Genomic DNA, 20,469 nt, shown 5'->3' on the forward strand with positions numbered 1-20,469 from the left:
AGTAATAGGAAAGATAGAGCTGAGCTAGGGCTAATGCTCTGTGCCGGTTGCTCCCCAACAGAAAGCGATGCAGGGGTGACTTCCACCTTTTAGGTCCTTAGGCCATTGCAGTACACCTCCAACCCACCAAGCCCTGCTGTGGGGAAGAAAAAATGCAAGAAGGAGCTAATCCTACCCCCAGAGACCTGCAACTGTCAACATGGCAGGAGCAAACCCAGAAGCAGGATCAGCAGCAAGGATTCTACTGATGGCTTTCTACAGTTTTGACTCTGGAGAGTTCTCTCCCATGTGCTGATTAGCTGTTTGCTCCAGCCCCCTCCCTCCGTCTGTCCCCTCACTTCAGCTTCACACCACACTGCCCTCCCCTTCCTTCCTCCTTTGTGCTATTCCCCTTCTCTCTGTTCAGCTAAACCCTACTACCACCTGTCATTCTGCTAATGTGTTACAGCCCTTTTCCACAGCTTTGTCTGTCTTGTCAGCATTTCAGAGCAGCGACTGTCTACTACTCTATTTGTCCAGCACCTAGCACCTTGGGGCCCTGCTCTCCATAACCCCTTAAGCACAGCCGTCATCAAAATAATAATAAATACTAACCCTAGTTTTAATGCAGAAGTGAGTTTCCCTGCAACTATGGTGGATTCCAGGTGGTAGGATTCTACCTGCTAGCAGGGCCCTTAAAAACTGAATTGCTTGTGCTGCTGATCCCGGAGACTTATTGTCTGCTGCAAGGGACCCCACCCACTCTCGATTTGTAATGGGTGGACATGCTGACTATACAGCTGAGAGATAGTCAATGGCCCTGTCTCCAGCCTTGAAGGGACCTGATTCTGCAGTGGCCATGGTAGTAGCATTGTAATGAATGGATCAGTGCGTATGTGTCACCACTGCCCACTGTTGGTGGGACTCTGAACTGCTCAACTCTCTGTCATATGTCCAACACTCCTAGCCGCTGAGTCTCCCTTACCTCAAGTGCTAAGAATGTGTGCTTTTAGAACAGGGGGATTTGATTTCGATGCCTACTGTTGCACAGAAATTCCAAGTAGACACGACATGTGGTTCTATGACAGTTAGGAGTCTGCCACGTATTTGTCACAAAAATCAAACCTTGCATGGTATGTGGTTTTGTTATAGGGTTGTATATCTACAAGACAGCTCCCCCTATTCTTGTATTCAGCAGGACTACTCGTGTACTTAAAAGAGTTCCAGAATAGGAACTTAGAAAGGCATTACTGCCGCCAGTTTCATGGCATTGGCACTTCCTGTCCTGCTTATAACAAGCAAAAATCATGTGTAGGCCCCAACCAGACTATGAATGCTACGGTCCGGATTTTCAGAACAGTACAGCATCCAGCTGCTCCCATTGTCCAGTTAGGTGCCTAGATGGCAGCTAAGCTCTTTTGAAAAATCTGTCTAAGAGTCGGCGGACCAGGATGAATCAACTGTTGATTTTAATCACTAATTGTTACCTCTTTAGTTACTTTCCCTAAAAAAAAACGCTTGTTCTCATTGGTATGTTTGATAGCTCACCTTGCCTGGCTCAAGCAAAGCTGTCTCAGTGCTTTGTGCTGGTTTTTTAAACATTTCATCATTAAAGGTTTAAAACCAGAAGTGGGTATAGGCTACGACCATTAAATATAACAATATACTGGGCATGCATTTGAGCTGGCCTATGATCTACCAGTAGATGGTGCCAGAGCAGTTTAAAATGCCCTGCCTCTCTCCCTGGGAGCCTGGATTGGATGAACAGCACTACAATTTGCTCCCCCTGTAGCTTGTACATGTCTTGATGACACTCTGTCTTAGAGACCAGCTGTGCTCTGCAAATCTCCCCTTAGCAGGAAGGGGAGGAAAATCCAACTGGTTATTTATATTTAAAAAAAAAATTATTAGGATAACTTACAAAAATAATGTAAACCCAATCAGCATATAAACACCCACAACCAAATGCTCTGCCCTTTGCAATGGCACACAGCAGGCAACACAACACAGGCAGGAGGAACAGGATTTATGTTGCATACTTAAAAAACCACACTGAATGTAAAACAGGTCCTACTTCAGCGCAGAAATCTGGGAGGGCATGAGAAGTAGATGCAAGAGTCCCCTGGGTTAAGGATCTGCCCCCGTCATGACTGGCGCTGCTCACGTGATTCTAGCTGGAGTGAAGACAGGGGTAATGCACAAGGTATCTGTGATTTCCCAGCCACAGGAGAGAGGAGTACATAGGCTCTCTCTATCTTCTTCTGGTTGTGGCAGCTTCCCCTGAAGCAGCCGGAGAGCTTCCCTGTAAGCAAGAAAAAAACCAAACAAACCCCAGTTTTACACCCATCCCCAGAGAACAAGGAGTTCTGTTCTCACTCATCTCCTCATTACACCACACTGACTTCTGTATGGCCTACTGCCAGACCTCAGCACCCAAGACAAGCTGGTTCATGGCTAGATGGTGTTTGGACACTTAGAGTGAAGTGGAAGTCTTGCATTGGGCCAGGATTTAACCCTAAACTTCCAGATGCGGATGATTCCAGAAGTGGCACTTTTCCTTCAAACCCAGACCAACCCCACAGTCTGGCTCCCAAGGGCAGTTAGTCATGAGCACTGATTCTCACCCCTCCTTTCTCTGGAGGAGTGACAGAAAGTTCTCTTATCAGGCTCTTACCGGGACATGACGTAGTTGATCTGTGGCTGCTGGTATCCATTAAATGAGGACGAGGCCGCTATGGTGTAGGCACCCATGTTCTCAAACGTCAGCCAGTCACCAACTTGCAGTTCTGGTAGCTCCAAGCCATCGGCAATGCGGTCCTGCCCATCACAAGAAGGACCCCAGAGGCTGCTGCTGAACAAGGGGTGATGTGGGCCGGGTTTCTGTAGTAGGGTGGAAAAGGAGATGGACATCAAAGGAGACCAAGCTAGTAAACTAAATAATCGGATTAAAGGTCAGATCCTCAGCTGGCATAAATCAACACTTCTCCACTAATAGCAATGCAGCTACACTGATTTACAATGGGGCTATGTGGATTTACACCAGCTGAAGATCTGGTCTTAAGACTGGAGTAACTCCATGGAAAACTAATCCAAATTGACCAGACTAGCCATCGACTAGTGCAGGCCCAAAATGTAGGCTGCGAAAAGTGAGTTTTATGGAAAAAAAATATTAGTAGAAATGTTCATATTTTAACGACCTTAAGAAAAAAAACAGAGGGGAGAAAGAGCAGTTTGTCTGGATTTTAATCAACCCAGACATTGCAGCACTAGAACATAAGAAGCAGAAAGTTCTAGGGAGTTAAGGAACAGAAACGGAACTTGGTCTGTCTGGATTGTCTCCCCGAGCTAAAGGCAAGAATGAACTCTGGCAATGGCGACAGGTTTGTTTTAATGGTATATTCCAGTTTAATCATCTCCATTGTTAGTCACATCTCTTAATGCTATATTCATCACTTGTGTCCGTCCCTTTAAATCCCTTCCTGAACACTCCTTGTGAGCAAACAGACACTGGGTGTGCCTCCACTGCAGTCAGAGGTGTAACTGCAGCCCATGTAGACATATTCAAATGAACTTAGATCTAGCTGGCTGTCCAGTCCCATCTGGGACCCTGGTACTTACTTGTGCTGCCGGGGGTTTCACTGCTATTGTTATTGGAGCTAGCTCAGGTATGTCTACAGGTGCCGGAGTCACACCACTAATTGTGGCATAGACATGCCCACTGTATGCATAGTTACACAGTGCTGCTCGTTAGCATACAGTTGACCTGTGGGGCAGATTCAGGTCTTGCTACAGCCCAGCTGCCATTCTGAAATCCCTGAAACTGGTTCTGAAGCTTTAAAACCTCCGTTTTTGCTCTAAGATGCCTGGTTGATCAGAGAAGACACTCACTGGCATTTTAGAGCCAACATATAGAGCCCTGCAAATCCATGGGTCTCCGCCTTACATCCATGGACCGTTTCTGTGGATAGCAGCATGGATGCGGATACAAATTTTGTATCTGCGGAGGGCTCTGATGGTAAGAGCCGGGAGGGCAGCTGTGAGGAACCGCAGCCCGGATCCTCCACCTGCCCTGGGTGGGGGACCTGGGTGCAGGGACACTGGGTGGGGGCTGCTTGGGCCCCACGCCCAGGGCAGGTGGAGGGTCTGCTGCGGCTCCCCACAGCTGCCAGCCCGGCTCTCCCCGACCTGGCTCTGGCCAGGGAGGGCGGCAGTTCGGCGCTGCAGCCCGGCCACAATAAAAGCCGGTCAGGCAGCTGTGCAGAGCCGCGACGGACCCTCCACCTGCCTGGGCAGGGGGCCCGAGCAGCTCTCAGGCAGCTCCACAGGTCTCCCCACTCTCCTTGGCCAGGTCAGCGTGGAGCCCACCTGGAGACCCGTGGGGAGCCACGACAGACCCTCCACCTGCCCGCAGTGCGGGGGGAGGGAAGCTGAGAGCAACCCTCGGACGTGTCCCTGCCCTCCAGGCTCCCCCCCGGCCGAGGGCAGGTGGAGAGTCTGTGACTCCGCGCGGGGTCCCCACAGCTGCCCGCGGCTCTCCCCGACTGGGCTCCGGCGGGGGGATGCCTTGGACCTCAGCCCGGCCCCCAGTGTAGAGCCCTGCAAATCCACAGATAGATGCGGATATCTGCAGATAATTTTTGCGGATACACAGATGCGCAGGGCTCTCCCAACATGGAAACTTGTTAACAACGCTTCAGAATAGGAGTCAAGGATTCAGCAGTGTATTAAAAAGAACCACGGGTAAGTACAGGAAGCTACAGGACTTATAGATCTACCCAGTGTCTGTTGCACTGCTGCAGCCAATGCCAAGCTATGGATGGTCTGATACACTGGGGGCTGATCTCTGGTGTCCAATCACTCTGAGGAGGGCATCTGGCAAAAGCCTTTGAAGGTTTCATTTGTGATGAAACTCGAGTTAGAAACCTTAGCCCAACGTCCTCCTGGGGGAAACACCACTGATTTCCGTGGAGTCACACCCGGGAGGAGTCACAATATAACACATCCTGCCTTGCCTACATCATCCTCTGTATCACAAACAGGCTGAGCTCAATGCATAGCGGGATGGATGGGGGAGGGAGGCTAGGGCCATGCTGGGCACCTGGGCAGGCAGGGAGCAGCACCCTGACAGTGCCTCAGTCGCTCTCTAGTGAGGACAGACTCCTAGGGAGGCACTGCAGGGAGTTACAGCCAAATGCTCTCACCAAAGAGCTCTGATACTCAGGGTGGGGGAAAGAAACCCCAGAGATCTTCCTCCAAACCACAGGTGGGGGTGTTATGCTGCCGCCAAGGCCTGAGCATGGGAACAGAGCGTACCGGAGGAAAGGCACGCGGTGCAGCTGGGGAGAATCCCAGAAGTGGATCAGGCCCTCCGCTGAGTGCTAAGTTATTTCTGGTCTATTGTTTCCCGCTTCCTCCAGATGGAAGGGACACTGACTGGCTCCTTCTCGGGTTGCACAGCCCTCCTTACCTTGTGCAGGGTGGGGCTGGGGCAGGTGTGATTGAAGAAAATGCAGCTGAAGGATCCATAGATGCCATCGTTAATGTAATACAGGATATTCTTCTTGCTGCTGGACTCTTCATCTGGGAGATGGGAGAGCAGGGAAGGCAGATTCAGGGAAGGGTCAATTCACATGTCAAGCTCAATACTTTGAGCTACTGGTTCTGGACAAAGATGCCCCATTTGAGGGGACTTTGTCAGCCTGATGTGGCTTTTGAGGGGCGACCAGACACTGACCCAGCTGACGGCCACAGATAATGAGAACTGAGTTTTGAATCAACTCCTACCCATTTTTCCTGCAGTCACTACTGCCGTCCAATATCAAAACAGGTCCTCTTTGGACTAGTAGGATCTGAACTACTGAGCAGTTGTATGCTGGTTTGCTCTCAACACTCATCTTTCCAAGCAAAAGGCTTTTGGCCCACAGTTCAGTTACCCATCATAGCAACCTGTTATTATATGGAGATAGGTCTATCTCATAGAGAACTGGAAGGGACCTTGAAAGGTCATCGAGTCCAGTCCCCTACCTTCACAGCAGGCCCAAGTACCGTCCCTGACAGATTTTTGCCCCAGATCCCTAAATGGCCCCCCCTCAAGGATTGAACTCACAACCCTGGGTTTAGCAGGCCAATGCTCAAACCACTGAGTTATCCCTCCCCCTGTGTTGCCTCCACAGGGGCTCAGCATCACATGATGTATCATTCCACCTGCTCAACCTACCATCTGATCCAGGCGGGTCCAAGGGAACCTCCTGCTTGTCAATAACATTGACAGCCAAGGTAAAGGCGGAAGCTACATAGTATCGTCCTGGTTTGGCAATGATTTCCACCCCACAGCCTTCTGGGAAATACAAGTCCAAGGCGGAGTTTATCGTGGCTGCAATCTGATTGGTAGAAAGGGGGGGGGGAAAGAAACCACAAACACTTATTCCAACATTTATTAGTTAACCACCCTTTCAAAATAAAGGCCAGAGATTCAAGCCCAGCTGCGATACGAGCTAGGACTCCCTCCCAGCTGCCTTCTCTGCCTAAAGAGAATACAAACTGAAATCTTTATACCTCTTCAAACTGGACTTTAGAGTTTTCAGTGCCAGGGAATCCACCTCCAATGTCTAATAAGTGCATCTTGTAGCCCAGCTCTGCACCCATTTCAAACACCAGCCGAGCATCTGCTATGGACCGAGGGAAGGCTTGCAGGTCGAGGCAGCCGCTGCCAACATGAAAACTAAGGGGGAAGAATCCTTCATGTAGTCTGGGCTAAGCCCCGTCTCTCAACCTCCTCTAATCTCTGAGCATTGAGAGCAGACTTGGGGAAACAGTGCAAAACGTTATTCACAAATAATCATTCTATAGGAGAGTTATGCTTTTCCCATACACCAAGAGGAGAGAGAGACTTACAGTCAGAATAACCTTTCAGACTAAAGAAAAACAAAAATAAAGCCTCCAGCGGAGAGCGCAGTGTGTGTGATTTCTCCTAGACAGTCTGCCGTGAGTTGCACATAAAGTGACTCCAGCAAGGCTCTTAGATATCTAGGCTGGGAATTTCAAAGAAGTTCCGTCTCTATTTGCAATGACTTTCAATAGGAGCTGATCCTCTAACTCCCCTAGGAGCCTTTGAAAAAGATCAGCCTTAAAGGTGTAATACATAGAAAGAAAAGGCATACATTACAGAGATTCACTCTTGTGATTAATTTAACTAATTTTGATCTCACCCATGACCTTCTTGCATTTAATGGTAATAATTTAGCTTGAAATATTTTTAGTTGTGAAACCAAAACCCCTGAGTGCAAATTTTTAGTTTTACACCCAGGCATGCAATGCAAAGTTTGCTTGGTTATTGGTTAGTTCCCCAAGTCACCCAAGCAAGGAACAGAAACAATACCACGTGACTTGGGGAACCAACCAACCGAGTGAATTTCTAACACTTGCAATTTGCAAACAAATCTGTAAGCAGGAATCCTTGTCTGAAGAAATTAGGGAAGCGTGTCATAATTAACGTGGAATTCTGCTGCCTGTTCATGGGCTATTTGTGACCAGAAATAGAGGAGAAATCCCTCCAGTAAATGCAGTAGGATGGATTTGCCCAGGTTTGGCGATCAGACAGGCCCTCCCAGATCCACAAAGTTCAGGGCAAGTAAAGTTAGGATTCAGAGTCTGTGCTTATGTATGTCAGTTTAGGGGAGAATCAGGGCTTCATGGTATGAGGATGGCCACCCTGTACCTGATGCCAACGATCTCCACATTCATCTCCTTTGCAGTTTCTAGTAGGTGTCTGCAGGACTTAAGGGTGGCACCAAACTTCACGCTCAGACGGGCAGAGGATCTGGGGTTGTCGGTGGCGATGCACAGAACCATCCTGTGGAATGAAGTTACACCAGGTCGGTGTCCCAGCTCTTCGTCTCCCACTCCCCAATTACCATGCAGGCCAAGGTACGCGATTTCTCCAACTCTTTACTGAAGCCAAGCCCTAGTACATGGAACATGAACATGCTATGAAAATACATAAATGCCCTGCCCATAAGAAATGTCACGTTCACCCTCTAGATGAGATTGAGAGATGGACCTTTGGTCCATCTCTGTTTCCAGCCTCAATAACCTCCTTCTTCCATATCCAGAGTTTATATACGTACCTGGCAAGTGGATGGCTCCTTGCCACTTTCCCGAGCTCCACTTCATTGTCGAAAGCCATCAGCTGGACCCCGTGGCTGGCTGCGTATTTGATCTGCGCGATCTGTTTGCAGGGGTTGGTGTAGATAATCTTGTCAGGTGGGACCCCGATGCTCTGAACTAATGCAATCTCCGTCTGCAACAAGGGCATTATTAGCAGGGTGTATGGATCAGCCTCTGGGGAACTCAGTGTTGTGGGATACAAGTTGTTATGGAATCAAGAGCTCCAGGCCTGGGACATTCTAATGCACGTTGTGGGTTCACCAAGGATAACTCACCAGGAGTCAGGCCTGGGATTCTCCTGGGAACCAGACACAGAGGAAGAAAGGTGGGTTTTCCCACAGGGGTCATGGTGGACTGCGTGTCGAGCGAGAGACAGCAGTAACACACCACTAGAAACACAAGACCAAAGAAGGTAGGTCTGTAAGAGCAGGAGGCAAGCTGAATGTACCAGGTTACCACAAGATATGTAATAAAAAACCACCACCTAACCCTTATCCATTAGGCCAAACTGCTTCACATGGTGTAAGGAGGGAGGAACGAGCATCTTTCCCCCACTAGTTGTTTAGAGTGTGTTCAGGCTGTGTGCAACTCCATTCATTGTCATGGCCTCTCGGGTTTTGTTGTTTTCCCTCAGGCTTTGTTCTTAAAACATATAAGTACATGTCACCTTGGCAACCTGTTCCACTGAATCACAAAGAAATAAATAGCCTTGCTTGGCTTCACCCTGAAAAACCCGTTAAATGAGACAAGAGGGAGCTTCTGACTCAGCCCTGAACCCATCTAAGAGTCGACTGTGGCCGCGTGTCCCAGAAAAACCAACATACTTAGGACATGCCTCATTACAGATGGATTCTGCTGTCCAGGAGATGTGTAAAACAGGGAAATTCAGGTGAAAGGGAACGATCGCCTTCGAGTTTGGAACACCCGACTGCGGGAAGCAGATTTCCCAGGATGCACTATTACTGTTGTGCCAGAAGGGGGAAGACTCCCTCCAATGTAAATGCAGCATGGGAAGCCCCAGACTAGGACACTGCAAGCTGCACTAAGCTTGTTTAACCTTTGTGCTGTCAAACCGCGCCTTGGCTGGTTCCCTCCCCACCTTCCAGGGCACAGATCTAGCCACCGCCCCCCAAGGACGTTGCATCCCAGAGTTCTTCTTTCCCTTTGTTCCTACCTTGCTAGCACAGTCAAATCCTGCCCCCAGCGCAGCCAGCGTCCGCACCACTCCTCTGCTGCTGTTGCACTTAACGGCGTAGAAAGGTTTGACGTGGGGCAAGGCCTTCAAGAAGCGCAGGTGTTTCTTCACTACATCCCCCAGGTCTGCCACAAAAAAGGCCCCTTTGTTGCCCTAGAGGGAAGAGACTCGAGTCAGCGACAGTGGTCTCAGTGCCCCTCCCTCCCCCAAGGAAGGAGCGTTGCAGAGTCTTCATGGAGCAGCAAAGGCACCAGACTCAAAACTAAGAGCCTGATTCTCCACTCACCCTAGTGATGCCAGTGGAGTTACTCCTGATTTACACCAACATAAAGAAGGGGAGAATCAGGCCCTAAATGTCCAATGATCAAGGTCCCTCCAATTTGGGGGCTTGTTAAGAATCAATCTTTTTGTTACTGAAATCAGTGAAGTCTGCAAATGGTGCCCAATAACCAAGTCTTCCAACTGACGGCCAGTAGCGCGCACCCCGCCCAGCTGATGTACGCTCCATTTGCATCGATACACCAGCAGAATGCCCAATGTGACGAAGAACTCCAGGCTCACAGATGCTTCAACACGACCAGCGCGGGGGTGGGCTATCTTGTGTGTGGGGCGACTACATGACACGAAGGGGGGTAGCTTGAGGGCAGTTAGTGGTAACCTGCGATTGACGGACATCAGCACAAAGCCTCAATTTGGAATTCAATATGGTCTTCTCAGAGCTGCAGCGAGATTCTGGTGGGACTCAGTCCACCACTGGGAAGAAGGGGCAGGAGCGCACCCCTGAGATGCGCCACGCAAAAAAATAAAAAAATAAAATCAGCTCTTTTAATTGGAAGAGAAGCAAAGAGCTAAGAATAAAGTCCAGGAAGTAGTCCTACAAGACGTAAGCGAGGAGGAAAGTGGAACGGATGAGATATTTTTAGACAAAGAGATTTTTAGAAATGTGATTTTTCTTCATGTCTTTTCCCCCAGTCCACTGGCAAATAACTATCCGTTCCCCCAAATCACAATGTTATCAAGCCCAGCAGGCAAGGAAACCCTGAAAGGCAGCAGCGCTCATTATGGTGCATTTTAGTCAGGGAATCACCCAAACCTCGGCCTGATTCTTAATGACACAAAGGCCCTTTGACACCACTGTGGCAATGCAACGAGGGATGTAAATGATGTTTATATCCACTTTAAAGCCCCTTCACACTTCCAGCGTGATGTAAAGGGGCTTCAGTGTAACTGAGAATTCAGGCCCTGGTCTCTGCAATGCAAGTCTCCTGTCCCCAACAATACAAAGATTCCACTGCCCAGTTCTCTCCACTCTGGCCCTAAACCAGTGGTTCTCAACCTATTTACCACTGTGGGCCGCATATGCAACTCTCTATGTATTACGTGGACCACATCCACACAAGATATATACTATGGGCTGCAACTGTGTGCTGACTGGGCCACAACCGGCCCTAAACCAAAATTGAAAACAAAATTCTGCGCCCCCCCCCCCCCCACTGTTCAGAAGATGTTAAGTGTTGTGAGATGCTGAGAAGTTGCACCAAAGTGTCTCAAATCCTAATGCTTCAGAGGCGAGCGACAGTTAAATAGCCGCCCTACAGTTAGATGCCACATGACACCAGGGCCAGTGGATGGGAAGGAAGGACCCATAGAAGCTACGTGCCACTTACCGTCTGGGAGGCCTCCATGAGGAGGTTCTCAAGGAGGTCTCTGGTGGTGAAGCCCTCCTCCACCATCATAAAGTCTGATTCATCCAAATACCCACTCATCCTCCAGATCTAGGAGAATTGCTAGTTCTAAAGCCTCCTTCAGTAGGAAGTAGTTTCTAAGTATGCAACACACTGTAAGGAAGGAGGAAGAGAGTTAGTGTTGGGGTTCTTCTGGGTCCATCCCCAGAGACCATCCCCATCCGGCACTTTCTCTAAGGCCTAGTCTACACACAAACGTGTACTGCTGTAACTAAAGATGTAATTTTATACTAATTCAGTTAAACCACTGGAACTCCTCTACAAAGCTGAGCAAGTAACAGATATATATATATATATTTTAGTTTATTGGCAATTTCAAAAAGTTGAAGAATCATTTTGGGTCAAAAACATTTCATTTGGATTTTGAACATTTGTAAATGTTTGATTTTTTTTTTAAAGTTAGATGAGATTTTGAAACAAAAAAAATCATTTCAAACCAAACAATTCTAAACATTTCGATTTTTTAGAATTTCTTTTTAACCAAAACAATTCATTGAAATTGACAAAGTCGGGAAACATTTCAGTTTTGCTGATCCTGTATTTTCAGCCCCCCCCAAAAAATATTTTGTGCAAAAAATGTCACTCAGCTGTACTCGTCTGTGGCACTAAACCGGATTTATATCAGTTTAGCTTGTGCCAGTAACTTCACAGGTGTCGGCTAAACTGATATAACCCGTTTTAAACAGACATGGGAGACCACACACCAAAGCTGCATTTGGTTGAACTAAACTGATTTAAGTTAAATTTAAGTTGTGTGTTTGAACAAGCCCGGAGCCTTGTCTCATAGCACAGACTTTTTGATGACTTATTTGACAGAACAAGGAGTAATGGTCTCAAGTTGCAGTGGGGGAGGTTTAGGTTGGATATTAGGAAAAACTTTTTCACTAGGAGAGTGGTGAAGCACTGGAATGGGTTACCTAGGTGCAAGGAAGTTTCGCGCCCTAGGCGAAACTTCCACCTTGCGCCCCCCCCGCCGCCCTGAGGCGCCCCCTCCCCCGTGGCAGCTCCCCCCCCGGGGAGCCGTGTGGCACCTCCCCATCCCAGCTCACCTCTGCTCCCCCTCCTCCCCGAGCACGCCGCCTCTGCTCTAATTCTCCTCCCAGGCTTGCGGCAGCAAACAGCTGATTGGCGCTGCAAGCCTGGGAGGCGAGAGAAGTGGAGCGGCGACCGCGTGCTCGGGGAGGTATGCTGTAAAAAAAAAAATTGGGGGCACCGCTTTTTGGCACCCCCAAATCTTGGCGCCCTAGGCAACCGCCTAGTTCGCCTTAATGGTAGCACCAGCCCTGCCTAGGGAGGTGGTGGAATCTCCTTCCTTAGAGGTTTTTAAGGTCAGGCTTGACGAAGCCCTGGCTGGGATGATTTAGTAGGGGATTGGTCCTTCTTTGAGCAGGGGGTTGGACTAGATACCTCCTGAGGTCCCGTCCAACCCTGAGATTCTATGATTTATTATAGCAGTGACCCGGCTTATTAAGGTTGCCCATGTGTTCTCAGTTTCTTATAAAATTTCACATTTCAAGCTGAAATTAACAGTTTGGTCTCTGCTGGGAAATGACTTTTTTTGTGGGGGGCGGAGGGGGGGGAGATGAGTTTGAGTAAAATTAGTTAAGCTATTTGGAGTCTGATATACACATCTCTACCACTCCCCACTTTCCCCACGAAGTTAAAAACAAAGAAGCTGGAAGATTTGCTTTTAAAAGATAGCTCTGGGGCCAGAACGACGTTGTGCTTGTCTGGCACAATGGGGTCTTGGTCCATGACGAGTGCAACACAAATAAATAATAATTGGGAAGAAAGTGTCAATCTGCAGGGAAATAATCCATACTGAGGAGATGTGCCGTTGAGCGAGTGGGTCAGACCCGGCTGCAGTCTGAAGTCACTCTGTGCAGGACATTTTGTGAAGTTTAAAACACACTCAGTTAAGGAAGGCCAAACTGGCTAACTTCGCTTCACGGTGAAAAATGGAGAGAGAGAGAGAGAGAGAGAGAGAGAGGAAGGGAGAGGGGCAGGGTTCCACATGAGGCTAAAATCTGCACAGATCCCCAGGGTCACATCACAGAAGAGGAAGCTCCTATCGCTATCGATGGGGAAGATGTGCCAGATCTAGGGTGTTGGATGTCTGGACAAATGTCCCCAATTCTGGAATCTATATTTTCCCTATAAAAAACGAGGACGTTCCCCATGAAAAACCTACACTCAGAAAACATTACGGTTGCACAGTTAAGTTCTCAGAGCTCAGGAGGTGCCAGTGTGCACACAGCTCTACTGTTGCTTTCTTTAGCATACAACAGTCTTTAATGATATGGCCACAAATCGCTGTGCTTCTGAGATATGATTCAATATCACATTTCACAACAGACTTAGGGCAGGTCTTCACTACGGGGGGGGGGTCGATTTAAGATATGCAAATTCAGCTACGCGAATAGCGTAGCTGAATTTGACGTATCGGAGCTGACTTACTCCGCTGTGAGGACGGCGGCAAAATCGACCTCCGCGACTCCCTATCAACGGCACTTACTCCCACCTCCGCTGGTGGAGTAAGAGCATCGATTTGGGGATCGATTGTCGCATCCCGACGAGACGCGATAATTCGATCCCCGAGAGATCGATTTCTACCCGCCGATTCAGGCGGGTAGTGTAGACCTAGCCTTACTCAGATACATACATGTAGTGTTGTGTCTCAGTTTTACAGCGGCAGTGAAATCAGTGTGGCAATGGGCCAGTACCTCTTAGGTGACCGACCTCTTCGAGGATAAGTTTGCTTGTATAAGGGACATAGTTTAACAGTTTCAGCAGCAACCATGACTATATGGTGTCTTTGCAGCCAGCAGCCCAGCCTCCTTCAGGTGACGCTCAGGCAATGAATGGTGCAGTTAATGACAACGCTAACTTAGCTATAAACTTAAATTGCCTGTGGCTGCCAGACCATACTCCCTCACACTCTCCTGCAAAGGGCTCAATCTGCCATGTGTTCTGCAAAGATTCCCTGGGTCGTTTTCCAGGAGATGAGTTTCATGGACCTCGGCACGCCACTGAAATGGCGCAGCAGGACGCATCTCTTTAGACAACCTCAGTATGAGATGGCATGGTTTGCCAACCAGTCGTGGAATTAAACAGGACGGACCAGACCCTTAACTGGTATTAATCAGTGTAGCTCCTTTTACTACACCAGCTGGAGAGCTGGCTGTGGCATAATGCATACAGACAAGGGGCAGAGTTAAGGATGCACACTGATATTTTCCCAATGCGAATGCTGAACTGTGTAGCCTTAATGATCTCTTGCCTTATATTAACTCCAGCCAATAATCTAAGGATGTTAAGACGCCACAAAGGCTTGCAGGAACTGTTTTCTGGTCCCAGGTCAAACTCGGGGGGGGGGGGGGGCTTCGCTTTTCAGCCCCGTGTCTTTTGGGTTAACGCGGTCACCCTTATGGATAAAAATAATCCCCGAACTCTGCTTCCGAGAACTGCACAGCATCTCTCACCCTCTGCAGAGATTTACCTGGGCAATTCCTAGTGCAGGGTGGAGGGGCAAAGCATACTCTGATCTAAGAACTGCAGGCCCAAGACGCACTATCTTGTAATATATCGAACAAATAATAAAGAAAGCTTTACAGCAGGGGTTCTCAAACTCTGGGTTGGGACCCCTCAGGGGGTCACAAGTTCTTACACGGGGCGTCACGAGCTGTCAGCCTCCACCCCAAACCCCACTTTGCCTCCAGCATTTATAATGGCGTTAAATATATCAAAAGGGTTTTTAATTTCTAAGGCGGGGTTGCACTCAGAGGCTTTCTATGTGAAAGGAGTCCCCAGTACAAACCTTTAAGAACCACTGCTTTACAGGGAGGGAGAATACATTTGGCCAGGAAATGATTGAAACTCTGCAGCCGGGGAGGGAGAGTTTAGAGGGGACAAGAATTCTTCTGGTTTCTTCCCACCCAAACACATCAATGTCCTTCATCCCACCCATCATCTTGAGCTGCACGGGCACAGGACTGATAAGCTATAAAGGTAGGACCAGACCCTGGATCGCTCAGCCTGCACTGGATACAAGAGAACATGCAGTATCTAGACAGTATTTGGTCCTGCCATGTGGGCAGGGGACTGGACTCGATGACCTCTCGAGGTCCCTTCCAGTCCTAGAATCTATGAATCTATACCCTGTCTCTCTCCCCGCATGTCTTTTCCTTACCAAGTTCCAAAGCCTCCTTCTTGGGGGGCTAGGTGTACTACCAGGGGGGCTCTCCAGGGAATTCAGAGCTTTTGCAACTCCCCGAGGCACAGGTGCTGCTGGGGATCCGAGATCTCTACAGGGGAAAGAGTGCAAGTTCCAGCGGGTTATCAAGAGGGGTCAAGTACACGCAAAAGACAGAGCAGTCCCCTCCCTACCCATTCCTACGCCTCCATTTCCTCTGCTCCCACCTGGCACCCAGCACCCTAGTCATCCTCCTCACCCACTCCCCACAGAAAGGCACCCATCACCCCCCTCCTCTGCTCCTCCCAGCCGGTCCAGCTGCCCCAGAAAGGCCTTGATTCCTCTGCTCTTGCTGGGAACCTGCCTCGCCTGTGTTACCTTAAAAAGCATTTAAACGGATTCTGCCCATGGGTCTCCCAAGAGAGTGAATTGGCTTCAGCGGTGGTGGTGATTGTTCCTCCTCCTCCACTCCTAAGCCTACACCATGCAAGCAGCACCAACTAGCCCTGCCCTCCTGGAGAGGGTCTGCCATCCCTTATATACACAGCTCCCGCCCACCTCTGATTCACAAGAGTGGCCTTGGCAACCAAATCCAGCCATCCTATTGGCTGAGCCGGACACAAAGCACTCTCTGTGGCATCCCCACTGAAAGCAGGCCCCAGTCTGCTGGGGGGCAGTGTGCAGGCTGCCTATGGGGCATGAGCACACAGCTCTGCCTGCACTGATTGCTCTGCACCCAGTTATCGGTTTGCTGACAGGCAGGCAGCTGATCTCCCCGACTGCTCGAGCTGAGCCTCACAAGCAGGCGTGCAGCATCGCCCTGGCAAGAAGCCGCTCACTCATCAGGGCAGTGATGCAGAAATAACATGAGCTGTGTGGGGCTGGGAAGTCCCAATGGGGAGAGGAACAGGGCCAAAGAGGGCTTTGGGGGTGGGAGGAGGACAAAGGCCTCCTGCAGCTTAAACACTGGGCAGTCACCCAGTTATTCTTTGAATCACAACGTGATGCCTTGAATCATCCCAGATGCGTGAGACCCCATGGGCTGCTTGCAGCTTTACTGTAACACTGGGGATTTCAGTGGCTTGACTCCAGGGCTCATAGTTGGGACCCTACCAAATTCACGGCCCATTTTGGTCAATTTCACAATCATAGGATTTTAAAAATAGTAAATGTCATGATTTCAGCTATTTAAATCTGAAATTTCACAGTGTTGTAATTGTAGGGGCCCTGACCCAAAAAGGAATTGTGGGGGGGGGGGGGTCGCAAGGCTATTGTAGGGGGGGTTGTGGTACTGCTACCCTTACTCCCGCGCTGCTGCTGGTGGCGGTGCTGCCTTCAGAACTGGGCAGCTGGAGAGCAGCTGCTGGCCAGGATCCCGGCTCTGAAGGCAGAGCCGCTGTCAGCAGCAGCACAGAAGTAAGGATGGCGTGATATGGTATTGACATCCTTACTTCTGTGCTGCTGCTGGTGGGGCGCCCCCTTCAGAGCTGGGTGCCCGGCCAACAGCCGCCGCTCCCCGGCCGCCCAGCTCTGAAGGCAGTGCAGAAGTAAGGGTGGCAACACTGCGACCCCCTGCAACTCCCTTTTGGGTCAGGACCCCCAGTTTGAGAAACGCTGGTTTCTCATGTGAAATCTGTATAGTATAGGGTAAAATGCTCCATCCCCCTGCAGAGATCTCAGATCCCCAGCAGCTAAAATCATCCCCCCCCTCCATCAAACTTCAAACAGGGAGGGAAGTGTGTTATCCTGAAACTCCAGGGAGCACAGAAGAGCTCATTCATGGGGTGTCCAGGGATTTTGGAGAAACCACTCCAGAAAGGGGAGGCTCCTAAGACTGGAAGCAATATGGGTAGCGCCCTACCAAATTCATGGCCACGAAAAACACCTCACGGCCCGTTAAGTCTGGTCTTTTGTGCTCTTTTCAGGGCCGGCTCTAGGCACCAGCAAAACAAGCTGGTGCTTGGGGCGGCACATTTTTAGGGGCGGCATTCTTGCACGGGCCATGCCGCCCCTAAAAATGTGCCCCGGCCGCCCTAACTCACCTCCGCTGATGCCGCTCGCGCGCCTCTGCTCCCCCTCCCTCCCAGACTCTCAAACCCGGGAGGGAGGGGGAGATCCCGAGTGGCTGTGGCACACAAGTTCCAGCTGCTTCCCAAGCGGGACCAAGACCAGGCACAGAGCAGCACAGTCCCCTCCCCACCCATTCCCAACCCCCTGTTTCCACTGCTGCTACTGGGCACCCAGCAGCCCTAGCTATCCTCCTCACTGAACCCCCCAGAAAGGCTCCCCCACTCTCTTGCCTCCTCTGCGCCTGCCAGTCTATCTAGACAGGCTGCCCCCCATCCTTCCCTCACCCCCGACTCCTCTGCTCCTGCTCTGGTTGGCGTTTTGTAATCTGTTTAGTCTGCGCTGGTATAAAGTGTCTCTGCGAGGGCTGCTACATTAGTGTAACAATCAGCATGAGTGGTAGGGATGTGGATAGAGGAGAGAGACAGATCCTTGTTATTTGCAAAGCGCCCTCCCTACCACTTCCACATCCCTTCTCTACACCGGCTCGGTGCAGCTATCTCCCTGCCACTGACCTCTCTTAGCACCGCCTGCCGCGTGGCTGTCACCAACCTTTCAAAGGTAAAATCTGTTCCTCCGAGCTTTATCCAGAACATGTGTCTAGGGTGACCAGACAGCAAATGTGAAAAATCGGGATGGGGGTGGGGGGTAATAGGAGCCTATATAAGACCCAAAAATCGGGACTGTCCCTATAAAATCGGGACATCTGGTCACCCTACATGTGTCCCACCGCTTGTTTATTTGCACTCGGAGGGAGCACCGGCTCAGCAATCATCTCCCTTTCTTCCAGCGGTTGTGGGCATTCCTGAGATGGTCTCATTGAAACTGTAAGCTTGTTGTGGCAGGGTCTGAGTCTTTTCATTTCTGCGAAGTACATTGCAAGTTTTCATGCTGTTCCGGTCGCCCCATCTCAAAAGATATAGATTGGGATTGGGAAAAGTACAGAGAAGGGCAACAAAAATGATTAGGGGGATGGAACAGCTTCCATATGAGGAGAGATTAAAAAGACTGGGATTGTTCGGTTTAGAAAGGAGATGACTAATGGGGGATATCATCGAGGTCTATAAAATCATGACTGGTGTGGAGAAAGCAAACAAGGAAGTGTTCTTTAGCCCTTCACATAACATAAGTACCAGAATTCACCCAATGAAATTATTAGGCAGCAGGTTTAAAACTAACATAAGGAAGTACTTCTTCTCACAGCTCACTGTCAACCTATGGAACTCATTGCCATAGGATGTTATGAAGGCCAGAAGTACAACTGGGTTCTAATAAGAATTAGGTAATTCCATGGAGGATAGGTCCATTAATGGCTATTAGCCAAGATGGTCAGCGATGTAACCCCATGTTCTGGGTGTCCCTAAACCTCTGACCGCCAGAAGCTGAGACTGGACGACAAGGGATGGATCACTTCATAAATTGCCCTGCTCTGTTCATTCCCTTTGAAGCCTCTGGCACTGGCCACTGTCAGAAGAAGGATACTGGGCGAGATGGACCATTTGTCTGACACAGTTTGGTTGTTCTTGTGGCTGTGTCACTTCATAATAAACCCTCTAACCAAGAATGCGGTTTATCCCCAGATGAGGAGGAAGGAAAGCAGAAGCCCATTTCCCGCCATGGTCTAGCACAGGTTAGAGCAGGGGTTCTGAAACTGGGGGTCACAAGGTTCTTACATGGGGGGTCATGAGCTGTCAGCCTCCACCCCAAACCCCACTTTGCCTCCAGCATTTATAATAGTGTTAAATATATAAAAAGTGTTTTTAATTTATAAGGGGGGGGTCGCACTCAGAGGCTTGCTATGTGAAAGGGGTCACCAGGACAAAAGTTTGAGAACCACTGGGCTAGAGAGACAAGGAATCTCAAGTTCTAGTTGGGGTTCTGACCCTGACTCACTCTGTGGCCTTAGGCAAGACACTTCCCCTCTCTATGCCTCAGTTTCCCCACTGGGGATAAAACTATTTTTCTACCTCCCAGGCATGTTGGGAGGATAGGCTCTGTGACAGATGTAGCAATCTCCGGCAATATCCTTGGAAAATCTTATTTAATGAAGTGACCTAAGTATCTTTGGAGTCCATTGTATTAAATACAAAGCTTATGTCTTAATCTAGGCATGGGTGACCAAAGATACTTTCTCGCCAACACAGCTACCGGTGCTCATTGGGGGTGGTTTAATTATGCCAGCGGGAGAGTTCTCTCCTATCGGGATAGAGCGACTATGCAGGAGACGTTACAGCGACACAGCGGTACTGCTGTAAGGTCTGTAGTGCAGACAGAGCCTAAGACTGTTATGAACTTGTAACCACAGAAAAAAACCTTGCTGTGGTTTGAAGGACTCACTCCTACCCGAGTCTTGTTGGAGGTGGGAGGGGGGTGGTCTCTGACAAGCTTATTAGCATGTGGGTAGATTCTTTTAAATATGTTTTCTCTGTAATGCTTTCACCGGAAGAATAAAGGTACTTGCTCATAAAGAGCCGTGTGGTAACCTGTGTCTGCTGGCAATTACAGCTGTCTATAGCTTTCAAAGAGAAAGCTAAGCTCAGACATTGGCCTGTTTAGACTGTCTGGCTTGCTGGGAATATCACAGCGTAGGCACAGAACTGTTCAGCCTGGTCAGGCGGGAAAGAGACATGGGTCTCTATCCAAGAGAGGTGGCAGATCGAAGCTGGAGCCTGGAAGGGCTGCCCTTGGTGGACCGCGAAGGGGGAATACAGGTGCAGTTACCCTGAACTGACAGGCTCATTTGTGTTTATGCTGCACTAAATGTTGTTAAGATGCATATTAAGACACCCAAACTTTGTTATCTAGTTGAAGTTCTTTTCCTCTCATCTAGTTCTAAATGCTCCCTGACCTATCATTGGAAGGACCATTTGTTCTGACTAACAGGAAACCCAGATGTGCTCATCATTCCAAATTCAAACCATTCCTGATACTCGGAGAATCTGCACCTGAGCGAGGTGGAGATGAAAACACCAGCAGGTCCTGCTGGCCATTTATCTCCCAGCGAGTCTGTTCTCCTCTCTCCTGCCTCGGGACCTTGAAATGCCGCTGGAGAGATAACCATAAGGGCCTGAGCATTGTTATTTCTAGTTCTGGAGGAACCCAGTTCATCAGTACGTTTCAGATGA

General features: G+C 49.4%; 1 protein-coding gene across 1 annotated transcript; it reads right to left on the minus strand.

Annotated features, from left to right (window-relative positions):
* Positions 1-1,886: 1,886 nt before the first annotated feature.
* On the minus strand, positions 1,887-15,775 carry AZIN2 (antizyme inhibitor 2). Its single transcript, NM_001293746.1, is given in 11 exon segments — positions 1,887-2,281; positions 2,654-2,859; positions 5,447-5,559; positions 6,197-6,359; positions 6,535-6,700; positions 7,697-7,831; positions 8,106-8,278; positions 9,320-9,493; positions 11,008-11,178; positions 15,275-15,389; positions 15,656-15,775. Coding segments are annotated over 9 exon segments (1,371 nt in total). The 5' UTR covers positions 11,107-11,178; positions 15,275-15,389; positions 15,656-15,775; the 3' UTR covers positions 1,887-2,139.
* Positions 15,776-20,469: the final 4,694 nt, after the last annotated feature.

The sequence above is a fragment of the Chrysemys picta genome, chromosome 23, assembly GCF_011386835.1.
Source record: "Chrysemys picta bellii isolate R12L10 chromosome 23, ASM1138683v2, whole genome shotgun sequence".
In the NCBI taxonomy this organism is placed as follows: Eukaryota; Metazoa; Chordata; order Testudines; family Emydidae; genus Chrysemys; species Chrysemys picta.